Source organism: Photinus pyralis, unplaced genomic scaffold (assembly GCF_008802855.1).
Source record: "Photinus pyralis isolate 1611_PpyrPB1 unplaced genomic scaffold, Ppyr1.3 Ppyr1.4_LG7, whole genome shotgun sequence".
Lineage (NCBI taxonomy): Eukaryota > Metazoa > Arthropoda > Insecta > Coleoptera > Lampyridae > Photinus > Photinus pyralis.
The window spans coordinates 41,278,031-41,297,907 of NW_022170738.1; the positions used below are offsets into that span (position 1 = coordinate 41,278,031).

The 19,877-nt window shown below is 37.3% G+C and overlaps 1 protein-coding gene across 3 annotated transcripts in view; it reads right to left on the reverse strand.

The window, feature by feature from the left end:
- Window positions 1-2,617: 2,617 nt before the first annotated feature.
- LOC116175781 (cerebellar degeneration-related protein 2-like) overlaps window positions 2,618-19,877 on the reverse strand; it is a 41,298-nt gene continuing 24,038 nt past the window's right edge. For 2 of the 3 annotated variants that reach the window (XM_031494077.1, XM_031494078.1), the window contains exons 2-6: window positions 12,543-12,655; window positions 6,739-7,092; window positions 6,385-6,689; window positions 6,174-6,336; window positions 2,618-3,963 (exon numbers count right to left, since the gene is read on the reverse strand). In XM_031494077.1, the coding sequence (XP_031349937.1) occupies window positions 2,800-3,963; window positions 6,174-6,336; window positions 6,385-6,689; window positions 6,739-7,092; window positions 12,543-12,655 (2,099 nt within the window). In that variant the 3' untranslated portion in view covers window positions 2,618-2,799. Of the gene's footprint in view, window positions 3,964-6,173; window positions 6,337-6,384; window positions 6,690-6,738; window positions 7,093-12,542; window positions 12,656-19,075; window positions 19,303-19,877 lie in introns of those variants that run through there. The other variant, XM_031494076.1, reaches the window with a different exon arrangement.

Genomic DNA, 19,877 nt, shown 5'->3' on the forward strand with positions numbered 1-19,877 from the left:
TTAAACAAAATTCACTGTATATCTATGGTTTTTAAAACAGCACTCTGACATCTTACGTTAGTTTCAAAAAGTACATTACAAAATTAGTGTGGCGACATCTTTGAGGTGTAAGTTCCAACTAAAATAGTGGTGGTAATAAAGTGTCCTGCATTTACCGATAAAATGTTAGTCCTCAATAATAAAGACAGATGTCAGCACAATGTATTCTGCTTTGATTATTTTAATGTTAAACAAAAACTCAAGCAAGGCTATAAACATTTTGGGATTTGTGCCTTTCGCTGTCAAAGGAGTAAACCACGAAAGTACTTCATCATAACCTGTTGCCTTTTTTGTTTGTAGGACATCTATGATGCAGCATATATCTGAGGATGTAACAGGTTTCAGGTACATGCTCTCTGGAACATTGGCGGACGTGGAGCATGCTTGAGATGCAGTTGTCCGAAATGTTCTTCCAGTTTACGTGGAATTACGCGTTCGAAGAATTCTGCAAATACATGACATAATTCATCATTTCGTGTAATAGATCTGCCTTCGTAAGTTACTGTTAGACCCTTTCGCACTTCGGTTGAGTACGAAGTTCACCAGTAACCATAATGTTTTGGGTTTATTGCTCGATCGTTCTATTTGGGTCGAATAGTGGATTACCTTTTCGTTTCGAATTTGTATGCGTGTATTTCTTCTTTCAGTTGTATAAAGCTGCTCCAGCCAGCTTTCTTGTGTAGTTTTTCTCAAGAAGTTTAACATCTTAACTCTGTTCAGTTTTTTGTTTAATTCGGTACTGAATTTTAATTTTCGGGGTCGTGGAGTCTTGATTTTGGTGGTGGTTTTAGGGAAAAGCGGTATTGAAACACCACAAGAAGTGTTCCCAAAATCGATCGAAAGCCCATGAGGTTGTGTCAGCAGCATGCGGTGGGTTTTTCGTTGTAAAAAGTTTAAGAAATTCGAAGATTCCGAGGCCGTTGAAATATCGTTTATGTATGGTGGTCTGGTGTGTTTGCTCTATGTGGCCATCAATTTGCACTTCCGTAGTAGAACCATATGATCGGAATAGCCAAGATCTTCGACATCAAACTTTACTTTGTGCAGTTCCAAGTTCGTGATCAAATAGTCTATGCTACTTGATGGGGTTTGGCCTAGCCTTGTTGAAATTCGTGTCGGGACGTCAACGTTATGGATTGATAAATTATGTGCGTCGATTACGTCTTCTAATAATATGAAAGCTCGATTTTTATTCATATTATTTATGTTTAAATCGCCGCACATGATAATATTTTTGAATTTGAGTGTGGCTTGTGTTAAAACACTTGTTAATCTTATAAGAAAGGTGTTTATATCTCCATGTGGTGGCCTGTAGATACACAGAACACACGTGATTTTGTTATAGGATAACGCGACACACTCAAAATTGGTGTCGTCTGATAAGTTGGTTTTGGTAAAAAAGGAAGGTTGTACACTGCCTTTTTTTGAGGCAAGAAGAAAAAATTGTCTCAGATCGACCCGGAAAAAATATTTTCTTATAGAATGTGGCCTGTAGAATACATAATTTCAAACAGTTCCAAGTTTGGGCTACTAGTTCAAAAGTTACAGCCCTTTGAATTTTCTTCCGAAATTGGTCTATAACTTTTGATTGAGAAGTCTAATCGAAAAAGTACGAATTAATTTGGATTCTACGCACCAAAATTAATAAGAAAAAGTGTTTTCCCGAGAAATTTTGGTGTAGTCGATTTTTGGTAAAAAAGGAAGGTTGTACACTGCCTTTTTTTGAGGCTCCAAAAAAAATTTGTCTCAGATCGACCGGAAAAAAACATTTTCTTATAGATATGGCCTGTAGATTTCACCAGGGTCTTAAATGGCGCCACCGTCGCTTTTTAGTTCGCCGAGATTCCACCAGGAGCTTAAATGGCGCCACCGTCGCTTTTTAGTTCGTCGAGATTCCACCAGGAGCTTAAATGGCGCCACCGTCGCTTTTTAGTTCGTCGAGATTCCACCAGGAGCTTAAATGGCGCCACCGTCGCTTTTTAGTTCGTCGATTTTCCACCAGGAGCTTAAATGGCGCCACCGTCGCTTTTTAGTTCGTCGAGATTCCACCAGGAGCTTAAATGGCGCCACCGTCGCTTTTTAGTTCGTCGATTTTCCACCAGGAGCTTAAATGGCGCCACCGTCGCTTTTTAGTTCGTCGATTTTCCACCAGGAGCTTAAATGGCGCCACCGTCGCTTTTTAGTTCGTCGATTTTCCACCAGGAGCTTAAATGGCGCCACCGTCGCTTTTTAGTTCGTCGATTTTCCACCAGGAGCTTAAATGGCGCCACCGTCGCTTTTTAGTTCGTCGAGATTCCACCAGGGGCTTAAATGGCGCCACCGCCATTTACATCTCATACTGATATCAGGGGAAATGCTTACAACAGTTTTCTGTAACTTGAGATTTAGTTCAATGGAGAATGCATTTTCTTTAAATCTTTATTGGCAATTTATACATTAGAACATTATATTTGATAAGGTTAAACTTACAACACTAGTCACTGGATATAAATATTACGAAATGAGTAGACACATGAGAATGAAGACACTAGGTATCTAAGAGTACTATAATTCAGCAATGTACAAATTTCCAAGTTTGGCACAAGACGAGCATACAAGATACGTAGGTCCCTTGAATTATCATTTCTTATATAAAACGTGCCACAATTCAATACACAATTTTTAAAACGCTTAAAACTACTTGGGCAAACAACATATAAAATAGTTTCATTTAAAAAAAGTTAACAAAAAGTAACGGAACAATGGCAAATTAGGAAAGAATTATTGTTTTCTGCGTTGTCTCGCAGCAGCCTCTCTTTCTCGTTTTTTATTATCTGCATTGCGTAGAACTTCCGCGTACGACAGGTCTAATCGTTTCAGTTTAAATAGATCTTGCGAAGCGGTACTCGGTTTGTAATCCAAGTTGTTCTCGTACTGTCGATTGCTCGGTCGTGCGGGGGGCGTAGGTGAGGAAGGATTACGAGAGTAGAAATGTAAAGTGTTACCGCTCCACACGTTGGGGGGTTCGGTCGTTATCGGTTTAAATTCCCTTCGTTTACGTCCCGAAAATGGTCGATTGCTGTGCGTCACCTTAGGACTACCGATAATGGGCGTGGCGGGAGAACCCGACCGTTCGGCCAGTTTATTCTTGCGACGTGACGACGATCGCTTACGTACGTTTACCGAAACGGTAAGGTATTCTAAGGGTTGACGCACGTACGGCGTCAAAATGGGCTCTTCTTTTTTGTTCTCGACCACCGTGGGCGTTTCGGACGTCTTTTCGGGCTCCACTTGGCATATCGAAACTTCCGACATGGTTGAGGATATCACGCTTTGCGTGTCGTCGGTGAGATTGTCGACAAAATCCGGCACATCCTCGGTGGCCGGCGTGACGGGAGGTACGCACGGTAAACTTTTGATGGGAGTTAGATCGTCGAGTAGCGGTAGTTCTTCGCCTTCGTCTTTGTTTTCGGCGGCCTTCTTCAGCACCGTAAAAATTTCACTGAACAGCTCACGGTATTCGGGTCGATTTCGGAATCGGCTGTCGACGGGGCTCGCGTCGTCGTATATGCTAAACTTGCAGTCCTCGCCGTCGGCTATCGTGCAAAGGAAGGAACCGGGTCGGTCGTCGGTTTGCGTCGCTTTATTGCTCGTTTCGTCCGAAAAACCTGAAGAACTCGTTTCGGCTTCCGAAAAGTCGGTGGGCGTTCGTGAAATTGACTTGTGACTTTTCGCTTGCCGTTCCGGCTGAAGACTATCCCCGTGGCCGCTCTCTTCATCCGTATCCTTTGTGTTAAGATGATTAAAGTTGCCGGATAACCGCAGTTCCTCCTGAAGAGATTTCGGGTTTCGTAGCGATTGCGTACGTTGGACTTCTAACAACGCTTCGTACTTTTCAACTAGGTCTCTGTACAAATTTGACTCTGGACGAGGAGATTTATAGTCCTAAAAACAAAACCGGATTAGTATTCGGCTTGACCAGGCGAAGAAAATTGAAAATAAAAACCACGAAAGCGGGTATTATTTTTATTACAAAAAAAAAGACTTTACAATTCTTTAGGTATACGTTACACACCATACTATGCGTTAGTTAGGTATCAGTTGCTTGTACAGTTTTAACACTAAGATTTAATTTGGTTAAAAATATTTAGGTACTAAGCTAATGACGATGGTATCCTTATGTGGAAATTGGCGTGTTCTCGAGAGCAAGTGCTCATTCTAAAGACTACCAAATCCGCAAACACGGCACTATTTCGCTAAACAAGTAAAAAGGAACGGTAGGTATAAAGTACGCTATGAATTTGATATTAAACTAATTAGTCTGTTATCAATATTTGCAAAGATACGGTGGTCGCTCAAGAAATCATAAATCAAACAAATGTCATTGCTTCTACGAGAGTACGGATTAGAACATTTTTATTAGCATAATTTTACAATAATAAAAATAAGCTAATAACAAAATATACCATCTTTATTTGTCCGTTTAAGAGTTACGATCTTCGCATCATGACCAATAAACTCTAAATCGGATAATTCATAAATTAATTGTAGGTAAGAATTACATGCTGCACGGATAATCCACTTACCAGCGCCAAATTCCTACTTTTATCACTTATACAGGTAAGTGAGTGAGAAACATCTAACATGGACGTTGTACGTACCTATAGTTTTGATATACAAGTTTGCGTTGTGTCGTACAGGTAGATCGACTGCCTAATTCGCGATTCAGAAGCGACAGTGTGTAGGTGGTTATGTCTGCAGGTTTTTAAGTGAAATTGTACTAATTTGAATGTGAATGGAGTTTATCCTGCCGTTTTTTAAAACTTGAAAATACAACCCCTTCATCCCATCCTACCTGAAAGGCCATCTTCTTAAGCACTCGAGGCTTGAAGTCTTGAATTAACTTAAATTTCTAATTATAAATAAAGATCACAATTTATCATTCATTTTCCAGTGCACAACAACTCACCGACATTCTCTTACGTCGACTATGCCTTAAAAAAGCCTTCGTGGGATAATTACACTGACCACAAAATAAGCAATATAGGTAAGTGACGATTTAAAATTCTTACTATTTGTGGCATACCCTTGAATGTGGATATTCCGCTTTAAGTACCTACCGTGAGTAGTGAAATTACACCGATCACAATTTAAAGTTTTGAAAAGGTTGTGTGTTAAAAGATGACGCTTTACGCGAACGTTATCAATATTATAGCCTAATTATACATCTGACAGCCGTGATAGAAATAAAAGTTGGTCAAAGCGGAGTGTGTCTCCTATTTTTTGTTGCAACTAGCAAATAAGCATTTTTGGAGTAGCCAATTTTCACATTAGGATACCATCCAATAATAAATGAAAACGAACACATGCTACAAAAACATAACTCGACCAAATATCTACTAAAGCTAAGTTATTATCATAAAAGGAATTAGATATTATTATAAAATGGCATCTCATCGCAACATACCTCAAAGCTGATGTATTTTATCGTGTCTGAGTACGCAATGTAAAAGGATTAATGGATATCTCCAAGGTTTGCATAGGAAGGGAAATATGTAACGATCTTTAATATACAGAAGGAGGTCTATTAATACTGATAACAAAGTGGGACCAGGCCACATCCATAGCATAGACATCTCTCTGCGGAGGATATTTCGAAACTCAGATTTGTCCTGAGAAATAAAGAGAGCAGCTAAAACGTGCATTTGCGACATAATCGAGCGTTAGCTATTTCTTTCGTGCATTCTTAATTTATGAAAATAAAGTAGCGGATGTGCATTTCTATTTCCGAAAATATAGTTCCTTCAAATTTATAGGAGTTAGTGTTGGCGACTCGCATTTATGCAGTAACTATAGTAACGCATGACGATTAATCTAGCAGATCATCAAATTGCAATGATATGTACAAAGTACCTAGGTATCTACAGTAAACAATGAAGACGCAATGTAAGGCCTAGTTGCATCAGTGGCCAACACTAAGTTGATTATGAAATTGAAAGGAAGAGGGTGAGATTAAGGGTATAGCCAGTACACAAAGGACAATTGAATAATTTCACAATCTTCAAATTTTAAAAGAACTTTAATGTGCACTTCCATTAAAAAAAGCATTGCAATAAACTAAGAAAGCCAAGGTGACGGACAAGCTCATGCCTCACCTGTATATCCATCGTGAACGAGGAACGGTACTGTGAATCGTTGATCAACGCCTCAAACACACTCGAATCATCGTCTTCGGCCTCGTCTCCGAGACATGACAAATTATCGCCGGTTCGTTGCGAGTCCATCGTTCGTAAACACCTCCTGCATAACTGACCGTGCCTAAAACAGTTGACTTCAAGAAGAGCTAATGTGATCTCGCCAACTTACTGCACTTCTTCCAACGTTGTAAGTTCTTCGTGCATACTTTTAGGTTCTTCTTCTTTGTAGTTCAACTGGACCAGCTGCTTTTCTAACGTCTGATTTTGGTGTATCATTGTGGAAAGCTGTTCTTCCAGTTCCGACACCCGTCTTTGCTCTCTGTAAAATGATGTACGGCTTTCCCGTAACTGTACCATTAGTTCTGTAACTTGTTCGTTGGCGCTATCGGGATCGTCCTTCTCCTTATCCTGCTTTTCGGTTGTAACCAAAGGTATTTCTGACGATTTGGATTTTTCTTCCTTGGGCATCTGGTTCTAAAAGGGAAATTAATTTAAGACCGAAGTTACAGAAGTGGCGCGTTACCTCCTCCTTTTTCGGTGAATTGTAAAACTGTTCACTGGCGTCGACTTCATCTCGTTCCGTATGCCTGAGAGTGATGGTTTGTTTGATGGGGTCGGGTGTGCTTAACTGTCTACGTTTCTCAGACTCAAGCTGTAAGGTGAGATGATCAATCGTCCCTTGAAGTTCCTCACATTTGATCTCTAAAGCTTCAAGGTTTGCCGTTAGGTTTTTCAATTGCTTCTTATCTGACGAGTTTTCAAGTGCGAGTCGATGATTTGCCCTTTCTAGGTCTTGTATACTTACTTCTAATTGTTCATATATTCTTAAACGGGAATCATTTACCTCACGAAGTGCCACGGTTTGTTTTGTCAAGTACTAAAAAAATCAGATCCAGTTAAAGAAAGTTTTAGATATGAGTAAAGTTAATTCTATTAGAAGTAAGAGATTGATTTTAGTAAAGTATCAAGGAATAAACTTTGATATTGGATCTATCTAAAAAAAAGATTACCTATTCTCTACAGCCTACAAGTAAGTGAAGTTACCTACTGCTTAATAATAGGTATACTTTACTTATAATTTTTGTTCATCTCATATAACCATTTGTTTTTGAAACCCACGTTCTAGGAGAATATGAGATGCAAACAATCAGTTCTCAGCAATCTTTATTTTGACACCCTCCTATCTTCTAATCTCGTGATGCATTGTAATGGTTTTTAAGAAAGATTTTTATCAGGAGAAGATAAAAGTAAGTACCTAGGTGTGTGTTTTATTGCAGCTGATCCATTTTGGGAACGATATAAGAAAAAAGAAAAATGCTAGCTGACCACATGTGCGATTTGTTTGGAAAGCGAAAAATTCTGATCACAACATTTTACATAGACCTATTTTAGATAAGCAAATAGTACCACCTACAACAAAAAAAAACTATACTGCATTCAGAAAGTAGTAGATGGCGCTGTGTTTGAAGTTAAGCACACACAGGAAAAATATAAAACGGCACTAAAATATTATAAAGTACAAATATCCATCGCTACAAAGAGAAATAAATCTTTGAGATTAACAACTAATAACACTTCAACCAATGAGTAAAGACTTCAACAGTTTAGTTGACAACAAAAACTACCAGCTTGCAAAATTCGCCGCTCGTTTTATGTTTCAGTGTAATACTGACTCGTGTTTTAACCAATCACACTGAAGGTCAAAGCTTTCCTTGCAGATGTGTTACACACTGACTCCCTCGGTACTGCTCAAACGCAAGCGCGCTAAAATTTGAATTTGCGAACAACTGTCAAGTGTAAGGGGTAAATAATATACGTACACATAACCTGCAAACGTTATAATTGAAGAAGATTGAAGATAATTTAGCTTACCTGCTTACCTATTGTAAGTAGGTATATGTTAATGCAAGATGAATTCCTACACTAGAATATGCCAAAGGTGATAAAAAGAAACTATTTCGGTAAGTACTGTAACAGTTAATTAGAAACAGTTAATGAAATCTACTTACAGACCAATATTGACCTACGCTAGAGAGAGAGAGAGTTGGGTGCTGAACGAATCACAAAAACTTGCCTACAAACTACAGAAATGAAGTACTTGCGTAGGGTAAGGGGGAGTTGGTGGACTTCCTAGTAAGAAGATAAAAAAAGAAGTGGATGCTCTGATAGAGACCTTTGATAGACAAAAATTAAAACGCTTATTTGGACGGAATGGAAAACAGTCAGCTTGCGAAACACATATGGAACACCGGAATAGGAAGAAAAGGGGAAGCATAAAGACAATATATGGGATATGTACCTAAGTAGCAAGAATACTTCAAGATCGAGGCATAGAATGGGAGGAGACTAAAGGCGCCTTTAGACTAGAAAGAAAACTCGCGCGATTTGCTGTCGAACATTACTGACTTAAGTGTAAATAACATTGCGAATCCATTTGTCAAAACTCGCGGAAGAATTCTTGCGATACTTTTCTTGCCAGTCTAAACAGGTAAAAGTGCAGCTCACCAAGTTCTCGCAAACTTTCCATTTCGTTTCGATATTTTGGCGAATAAACGTGCAAGTTTTATTATATTGTAGCACGTAAATGAGTATCCTGCTTTTTAATTTTGTATTAACAGTTACTGAAGGTCTACCGCTGACATACGAATAAAATTTTTAAATTTTGGTATTGATTCTCCGATTATCAGCGCATCAATTAATTTTTTGTAGGCCCCATATTTTTCTCTTCTTGAAATCCATTCTTTCACCCAACACTTCTTTTGTATTTCACATTATTGCATAAATCTACAGCTGCGGCAAGACAAAGAAGTCCTATTGACGCCATAACGTGACATACGTTCTGGAAAACAGCTGCTAGGTATCAACTGACAGCATTTACGGAAGCTAAAAGTGCTGCTAGTGTAAACAGTTTTGTGAGAACTTGCGACAGCAATGGCTCACCCAACTTGCCCAACAGTTTATCGCGACACTTATTGCTCACAGTGTAAATACATATGTGCAAGTTTCTCCCGGGAGATTGTCGCAAGTAACTTGCTACTCTATCTGCGCCTTAAGAAGTTAACGTGAGATAGGAAAAAATGGAGCACAATAGTTTATAGCTTGGTTTATCTGGTAGAATATGTTAATTTATTTTCCACACACCATGATGGTAGAAGGGTTTTGCTTATAATAAATAATAACGTTACAATTCTTGTTGTTTATTCCATATTAGTAAAGGATCATGACGATTGCTTTCAAGTTGGGGCTATAATGTAACTGAAATTCACAGTGATATGATAACCCAAGGCTTTATTAATTCGAGCGCGTTAAAGCAAATTCAAATTTAAGCGCGTTTGCGCAGTACCAGGGAATCAATGTGCAACACATTGCAAGTTTTCTACCGCTACCTTCGTATAAGTTATGAGGTGCCGTTTGTGCCATAAATATATTTATAAAAATAATGGGGATATGCAAAAATGAAAGACACTAAAGTATTAAAATATATCACACAGTTCACATTATATTATATCACTGCTGAAGAGAAATCATTCACATCACATTTTGTATATCCCCATCCGCGCCGGTTTATAAATATCCCATCACTTCACGTGTGCCAAAATGCAATGTTGGTTGCGGAGAACAAATCGGTGAGGCGCTATTGGATAAAATATAGAGAGCAGTAACAGCTTTTCAAAAATTCAAATTCGCTTGTGGATTCCGATTCGCGCGGAAACGTAAATCAGCTGATGTCAGTGTGTCCTGTAGTCAGCGTTAACGTCTTTTTATTTTTTAGTACTTACAAGTGTAAGGTACGTTTATTAATTCTTACAAATGACCACCAAATTTCGAGGGTGTTTTAAAAAATGGGACGTGTGAACTGCACTGTTACGCAGTGTCCTACGTGAGCGGCAACGCGCGGCAGACGCGGCCGGTGCGGTCGACGCTGCAGTCGCGGGCTAAACGGCAAACGCGACCAGAGCGTCCTACGTGCAAGCACCGAACGTAAAGCGGTGCAAGCGCATGTTGACAAAAATATGCTATAATAATATAAATATAATATTTTTTTTATTTAGTATGCTGGAATTTGTTGTATATAAACGGCTAGGCAACACAAGTATTGAAATCAAAAGAGGCAGAGAAGTGGAAAGGAGGCAGAGAAGTAAACTTTCTCTACCTGTTTTCCGCTTCTCTGCTCCTTGGAACTAAACAATACTTCGCTGTTTGAATATGATCAGCGAAAAGTCACATTTGCCGTACGTATAAAAAATTAAATTACTTACAAAATACTTACTTGTTTCCTGAAGATGTCCTGCAATTCGTGTCCATTCTCGATCCACCAGCAGTCTATTGTGATAATGCTTGTGTTTCATGTCCCAAAGAACACGTGTATTTTTGACATTACTAATTAAAAGTTCGTAAAATGTGTCAGACATGATGTATACCCAAGAACTGACCGACGTAGACTGAAGCGGCAGACGCGGAAATATCAAATATTTTGACCTGCTGTGCCGCCTCAAAAACGCTTGAGCAGCGCGTGCCGCGCGGTGGTTGCTAGGTAGGACATACCAATAAACTATCATGGTTTGATATAGCCGCGAGGACCGCGCCGGCCGCGCGTTGCCGCTCACGTAGGACACTGCGTTAGGGTTGTTAATTGGTCTAGGACTCGGGATCAAAAGGTCAGCCCGCCGTTCTAAGAATCCCTTAAAAGAGGGTTGACATTATTTTACTGCATTCATAGTAAATCTGAAAGCCATTCCTGTAGAATCCATAATTTCAAACAGTTCCAAGATTGGGCTACTAGTTCAAAAGTTACAGCCCTTTGAATTTTCTTTCGAAATTGGTTTCTAGTCCATAACTTTTGATTGAGAAGTCCGATCCAAAAAGTACGAATTGTTTTGGATTCTACGCACCAAAATTAATAAGAAGAAGTGTTTTCCCGAGAAATTTTGGTGCAGTCGATTTTTGGAAAAAAGGAAGGTTATACACTGCCTTTTTATTTGCCCCGAAAAAAAATTCTCTCAGATCGTCCCGGAAAAAAAAATTTCTAATAGAACGTGGCCTGTACAATCCATAATTGCAAACAGTTCCAAGAGGGTAGAAGTTTTTTATTAGAGGTGGCTCAAGGCTCAAGTGACTGCGCATGTGGTGTCGGATTCAACACAAGTGAGAAGATATACCGGTGTTAATAGGACACCCTTTTACGGAGTTACCTGGAGTACTATACTAGTGATTAAGGATGATAAGCAGTTGATCATAACAGACGGGGAACTAAATAAAATACAAGGTATTCATCAGAAACCACAGAAAATAGCCTTATATACAAAAAGTCCCTGATGCCTAGTACCTAAAGACACCTTAGTCAATATTGTAGTTAGGTCTAGAGATAACAATAATTTTAGAGATTTATTTCTAGAAGCTAGTTTGCGCCTCAAGGAAGGAAATGAATATTCCATTCCGCGAACTATAATTAGATTAAGCTCCAATAATGAAGGTGTTATACCCATAATAAACTTGGCAGACGATGATTTTGAAATTGGAGGAAATGAACTTTTGGTTAGGGCATTTTATCCAATAGCGCCTCACCGATTTGTTGTCCGTAACCAACATTGCATTTTGGCACACGTGAAGTGATAGATATTTATAAACCGGTGCGGATGGGGATATACAAAATCTTTTCGGCAGTGATATATAATGTGAACTGTGTGATATATTTTAATACTTTAGTGACTTTTATATTATATATTGCTTTCATTTTTGCACATCCCCATTATTTTTATAAATATATTTATAGCACAAACGGCGCCTCTTAATAAGTGTCTGCTTGCTTCAGATTGACAGCTACCTAGGAATTTACGTCTACGGCGAATAATTCCCAATACTAATAGGCTCATTATAAAGACCCTTCAAACGTAGCAATCTTTTTAATCCTCCAATTCTTTTTAATCCTTCAAATTTCCTCCAAATTTTTTTTACAAAAATCCGGCCCGTTATTTACTGTTCCGTGTGCCTAATATACATACAGGGTGACAATTTGAAAACTTACCCCCCCTCCCCCCATATCTTAGTAAATAAACGAGATATTTAAAAAAATCAAAATCCGTTTCGGTAATTCGGAGGGGGATTGGCACCGCCCTCCAACCCTCTGCGCCCCAGCCACCCCAACTTTTAAATCTTAAACCGTGACAACAGAGAGTTATTGAAATACTAAAGAGAAAAAAAAACAAATGCGTTAGAATCAAAATGTTCCTCTACATGAGCGCAAAAGAAAGATGGCACTATATTCTATTTGGATCTTTGAAAATCGTATACGAAAGAACGATGGCGATCGAAATTAAATTAGCTTACCTCAATTTCTTGAGTTTGGTCTTCGATCACATTTTGATGTTGTTTCAGACTAGTTTCCAATTCCTTATTCCTCTCCAAGAGCGTTTTACCCAATTCCGCGGCCAATTGCAGATCTGGAAATAAAGCGATTATTCATTTCTGTTAATTAATGGCTTACAATTAGGTTTGTATGAGGCATTCGTTGTAACTTGCCTAAATGAAAATTATAAAATCAATTTGAGAATGAGATTAGTAGCAATCATGCTGTATGTCTTTATTAGGTACCTATATTTCGTGGTACCTATGTAATTATAAACTTTCATCGTGTACAAAATTTAATAGACGCCTTATAAACAAGCATACAATTACGGCTTCCACTCCTGAGATAATAAAATATTAAAGAAAGTGAGGGTACTCGTTCAAATACCGTACACGCAATCAAAGGCGAGCGGCAAGAAGTAAAGTGTTTATGTCGCAACGAAATATTAGACATAATTAGTATAGATATACAAACACTTATATAAGAAGACAAATGTACTAACCATAATAGAATTATAGGCCGTTTCCTAGACCTGATTTAAAATACTTATATAACCGAACGGTAATTAAAACGAGCAAATTAATATTCAAATCAAACTCCATGGTCATTCGGATCATTTTTATCAAACAAACGTCAATTACAACAAAAACGTAAGTAGGTATAAATATATTCATGTAAGGACGTTATTTACATTAATTAATTAAAGTAAATATAGAATTAGGGGATACCTTTATAGTAAGTATAGATACATTCCGTTGGTAATGTATCTAAAGCACAAGTATTATCTGCTCATATTTTAAATATCAATACGTTTTGGTTTTTGAGTTACTTTCGAGCTTAGTTTTAACATCACAGTTTACTTTGACCACAGGTTTTAAAGGATTTGATCTCTTACGGAAATGGCGAATCCAGAAGGAAATTATTGTGTACCTACTATAACAAAGCTATGCAACTTAATATTAGCACAGACAAAATACTAATCTGTGATATTAGGTACGAGGAGACGCAATGAATTTATTATAGCGAAGAGATTTTCTGTTATTGCTGTGGTAGAAATAATCATCTCGCATCTCGGTGTTTGTATCGCAACGCAAGATGTTTTGTGTGTAAACAGAAAGGTCACTTAAAATTTGTTTGTCCCCAAGATAAGGAGAAAATGAAACAAGGCAAATACTCAGCAAGGAGAAATCATTTTGTGGATGCCGACGATCAGGAAACGACCTGCACTGAATGAAATGCAGTTTTTTTTAGCCTGTCGGACGAGCACAGCATTGAGGAACCCATTAAAGTTTCTCTTAAGGTAGAAAATATTGACCTGGAAATGGAATTGGATACGGGATCAGGAATTTCTGTGGTGTCTTCTTCAGTCCACAAGAAATTGTTTCCGTCAAAGGAAATTTTAAGTAGGTACCACACTTAAGTTAAAATTATATACGGGCGATTATTTAAAACCTCAAGGGTACATCTTCGTGAATGTGTGTTAACATGGGGTTGAAAAAGTGTTAAAATTGTACATCGTTATTTTTATAATCTTGTTTTTTTAATGTGTAGTATTAAGGGTGGGGGTGTGCAATACTGTATGGTAATCTTGTATTTGTTTAAAATAAACAGTTTGATTTCAGCGTGTGTCTTGTTTGGTTGCGCATACGTTACAAAAACTAAATTAAAATGTCATTCGTCATTGTGGTTAATAATTTATGTCAAATGAAAATCGCATTTATATAGTAAATACTATTCATAATTACGCTATAAAGTTAATGACGTGCGACGAGAATTGCGAATATAATTTATTCGCCCAACCTATCAATACTAATTCCATGTTTACGCATGGAACCAATACCCATGTAGCGTATCCGAGAGCTTTTAATTTTCAAAAAAAAATTGGTCGTTGTTACGTTTCTAAAGCAAGTTTACTTTAATTTAATAACCGCAATTAATATCTGCATCCGTATCACCTACTACCCCAAAATGCTTGCTATACTATAAGGGGTGTACAGATATAAATATACAAAAACAAGCAGCAACTCTTGTACAGATAAAGTGCATTTTTAAACCGAAATAGTTTAGTCGGACGGGCGGACAAAACGCAAACAATAGCACATTTTTTTAATTCTTAAACAAAAATTTACCCACAATATTTTCAACGACAAGCCCCGTTTAGATTATGTTAGGTAGGTTTATCTATTTATTTATTTTTGGGTTGATTTGATACCAATTTATAGTAATAGTTCGGATGCCGATAAGCCAAAAAATAAATTTTGGATTATGGACGGACCATTATCATCCGGTGGATGTAAATGGATTAATTTTTTCTTACAACGGTCGCGAATATTCAGGGCCGTCGAGAGCTACAGCGGAGCCCGGTCATCTTTAAGCGCCCGGGACCCATTATGTCATGTATTATTCATAAGACTAAAGGAATAACTTTATTTGTAAATGTAAGTAACGTATGGGATGTACAAAAACCAGTAATAGATCAAATACATGACTCTAAGACAGGCACCCCCGGTCAAAAACCCCTATCCATTAACCCCTGGACAGTAAATCCCGCGCACTTGAAAAATATACCTCGAAACATTGGAAAAGTAAGAAAAATAACCTAAACCTTGGAATTTCTTAAAAATGTTGTACGAGTTTGCTTAAAAGATAAAAGAATCCGCATGGGAGTGTAAATCATCAAACTGTATAACTAATTATTTTCATTGTTTTGTTACCTCGAATAGATTTTGTTTTGTTTTTTTTTTAAATTCATCACAGTCTACTTGATTAAAATATAAAAACCGTTGATATAACTGGTATCTTATTTTCAATCTTATACTATAATAGCTCGTTGAAAAGAGAATTAAATAATCTATCAAATAATCTAAAAATCCAATATGGCGCCTATTTAACTTTAGGAAGTTGGTAAATGTTCCTCAAAAGTAGCCATTTTGAATTTTTTTTAAACATCAATTCTGAATGAAGCGTATCAAATACAGTAACTTTTATATAAAACTTCCTAGCGTTAGCTGCTACACTGGGTAGATTTTTAAGGGGTGAAAACCCCAAAATTTTGAAAGTGCAACTCCTGTCGAGTTTCCCCTTATTATAAAAGTACTTAAACAAAAAAAGCACATCCCCATAAGTCTTTTTCCCTCATCAAGAGTACACTTTAAAAAAAGTTGAGCTGTTCCTGTCCAACTGGAGTTTTTAAATCAGCTGGTATTCGCAACTTCGCCTTCGGTTCTCCTGTTAGCAACAATGCAAAGTTTGTTATTGTTTGAGGCAGACAACTATGGAGTAGGTAAAGAAAGGAAAAGGGTAATGATACACACAAATGAGCAAGTTGACAACCGTTCCTTCGATTTTTATGTCGCAAACAAAACGAAATTTTTAAACGTTGTAGTAGTGTAGTTTTAATAATGATTGAGCATTTATTGTCTCTACGGAAAAATGAGAAGTTTGTTTGCCAAACGACACTCATCTTTCCTTGTAACTTTTGTTAGTGTTTTTTATAATAATAATAACAATGCCTTTATAGCATGGGCGAAAAAAGTATATACCGGGTGGTGCGCGGTAAGTAGAAACAGGGATTTAACATGGGAAATTAGTTTTAAGCAATATCCTGCTCTCCTGTACATTTTACAGAAAAAACTGTAGAGTTTAAAGTTGTTCAGAATTAAAAGACGCATACAAAACTGTTTTTACATGTTTTATTAAGCTTTTGGTGTACCCGCAAATTAAAAAATAAATTTCAACATTTCTGTTATTGGTAGCAATTCATAAAACAACAAAAGTCATGGCTATTGCTACTAATAACAGAAATGTTGAAATTTATTTTTTCTATTTCGGTGTCACAATGATGATTTTGTACAACTGTTTTCGGCCGAAAACAGTTGTACAAAGACAGTGATTATAGTCGCTTTTTTTTGGTAACTCATCTCTTAAGTTGGCAGTTACTAGTTAGTACAAGTAGGTACTTCGTTGGGTACTTCCATATTTGAACTTCAAAATGTCAGTCTTACTACGCTGCCAACCTAAAACTTAACGGCATAAAAAGTGTTCCCAACATAAAACATGTTAGTTCTAATGTTCCCTATAGTTTCTGATAATGATTTTTTTAATTAAATTAAAGCACCGAAATAGAAAAATAGTATGAAAAACGCGTGTTACAATGCTTTATTGTAATACTCCTATCTTGCGGACACTCGTGGCTACGCTTCGCGTCGCCACTCGTGCCACAAGATAGTCGTATTACAATAGATCGCATTGTAACACTTGTCTTTCAATATACTATTTTACTACTCCAAATATTGAATGTTAAGCCACTTTTCATAAGCGAATAGTTTGTTTTTAAACCGAGCACTTGTAAACTGTTTTACGATGTCTGGTACCTCTCATTGTAGATTTTTACTATATAATTGCGGGTACTGATATCGCTCTCGAGTTAAGTTTCCAAACGCAGAGTTCAAATGCCCTTATATGCACTCGCGATACAATAGCATACGAGTTTTTTTTATACGTTCGTTCGCGATAACGGGTACGTAACATCCTCGTGCGTGTAACGAATTTATTCGTGGGTGAAAATCGACTACTTTTTACAATGTGGCTGAGATACTGAAACATCTCGGTGCCTTTTAGCAAATGACGTATCTATATGTCAGTGCCTGTCTTGTCGAAATTAATTAAGTTGCGCCTCTTTATATTTATCACTCAACGATTAAATATGAGCCAGACTCTCGCTATCCTGAGAAAAGTTTTTCGCAGCCTGTTGCTCCCCAAATTAACTTTGAGGATTCATAATGGCACCACTGGAAAGAAGATTTTTTTCTCATCTAACTAAATGCGAATTAGTTAAAGTTTTATTTGTATTTTCTCATTACTTTATCAAAAATTCCTAAAATAAAATGAACTCAGAAAATCATGTAGCCATGACCCGTAGATTTAAGCATCCGGAATTGTCAAATTGAAAAACTATCTGTCGAATTGTCGATATTGACGGAATAGAAGTTTGATTAAATTTACACGGAAAATAAATGTCGCACTCTGCGGTACCACTATTACCGCCGTAAACGTTTTTTACAATAAACACTTTTTCCACAATGGAATACATCGTATGTTTTGTAGTAAGTACAAATTAAAATTATTGACAGTTATCGTATCTTGTTTTCATGACTACTGTGATTTTTTAAAACAAGTAATTTCGCAAAATAATAATTAAACATGCAAATAGACGTTAATAATTTGCATATCATAAAACGCGGAAAAAAATCTTCTTTCCAATGGTGGCAGTATGAGAGGAGCAACAATCTGCGAAAAACTGTTTTCCCATGTTAATTCCCTATATTCGGTTTGAAAGTATTCACCCGGTAGGCGGTATGTACAAAATACTTTCAAAATTGATGGATACAATTCTTGAACAATTTGTATACTTAAATTGATTCGGTTTGTATTAACTATCTAACTTCGTAGGGTGGTGCACACGTAAAACTTTATGTACCTAACCTATTGGCTGAATAAAAACGATAATTGGAGGATGGTTTTCTACTGTCTCGATAAGGGATTTTGTTCTCGTTGAAAAGATAAAGAAGATAAATCTAATAATAGCAGGTTTTAGATAAGCTATTATGGTGTGTTATGAGGACTTTATTGTAGTAGTCCTTACAAGAACTTCTAATGAATGTCCATTACCAAATAAGTGAAGCAAACATTCCCATAATTACCAGTGGCAAATTTCGACCTTTAAATCGAATTGCTCAATCACGATTGCAAACCGGAAAGTGAAATTTCCGCCACGAAAAATAAACCCAAATTTTGTTGCATTTTAATTACGAAAAAAACATGCGGTGATTTGCACGTTTAAATGATTTATTCATAAATGTAAATCGAAATTGTAGTATTAATAACGGACGGAAATTAGCGGTAATTAAAATAATATTGTACAGTGCGTGCACGACTTTGAAATTTCTGCCATTATTCTATTCAAGATCAGCATTCATCGTATGTACAAACAATGGCGTAATTACTTTAAATCGAGCGCCGTGAGCGAAAGAAGACGTCCTAATTAACGGCAATGATCCTGCACCGAATATGAAATGGTATCAGCTTCCAAATTGAATTTTGCGGCAAAATTCAAACAAGACGATCGCGACAACACTTTCCGATTTTAATTGGTAGCCGTTTCGTTTGAAAGTTTTAGCTTCGCATAAAATACTGCACATTGGCGTGCTTCCTTCTTTTAAAACAATGACTGGTCAACTGTGCCATCGGAGGCAGAAGAAAACAGAAAATCGAGAACATTTTTCCCTTTCAAAAAAGTAGATGGTAATTTAACTAATAATCCGGTATAAACATGCAATTTGCCATGCTTTACTAGCAATTTTTCACTTTATCGGACCATTAATTTACCTAAAAATGTGCTCTTTTCTAAAATTCCTCGCGAGAATGCCATCAACCATATTAATTAACATTTGCCAAGGGCTATTTGGAGATAACGGAACCGTGGCGAGGATGCCTAACATTTTCCAAAACCTACCTTGCGTTCCTTGCAGGCACTCGAGCTCGATGGAGTAATCCCAACACTCCAGCGAACTAAAATTTTGCAACGAGTCCGGATCCTTCTCACTCATTTTCAGCTAACGCGCCAGTAACTTACATTATTACCCGCACAAATTCTTTATTAAAAAGCACAAATTTATTACCTAGGCGCAATAAGAGAACGTTGCCGTCCTCACTTGAACATTGCTCTCCCACAACTGACGTACCTTCTACAAATACGACAATTACCTCTCTACCCAACTCCAATTTGTGTAAGACCTTCACTCGCGAAGATAACAATATTTATTTATTTATAAAACCTGAATGGACGAACTCGAAGAAGGTCGTCCAAAAAGCAATGGGCATATACGTTGACGTAACGATTCGAATTCGTTCCTGATCCGTTTTTCCAACATCTCAGCACGGGAATTATAACACGCTGTTTTGAATAGTTGTTCACGATGAGAATTATGATTTCGGTGATATATGGGATAATTTGTCTCGATTTAAGTTACAGTAGGAAGTAAAGTTTCCGATGAAAGGTCCGTATCCTTAGTAGAGGTGTCGACACTTCGAGATATACCTTTTTTCATCGAACAAAAACGTGAATGAATACCTTGAGAAAATGATAACGGGTGATCAAAAATGAGTTGCTGTCGAGTCGCCTTTGGAAGTTCAAATTAAATAGGATTTTCCATGTAAACAAAAATTCCAGAGGTGATTCGACAGCAACTCATTTTTGATCGCCCGTTAGTTAATCAGTAGAGAAGAGAGTAGGTGAGGAACACTTGGCCACAGTT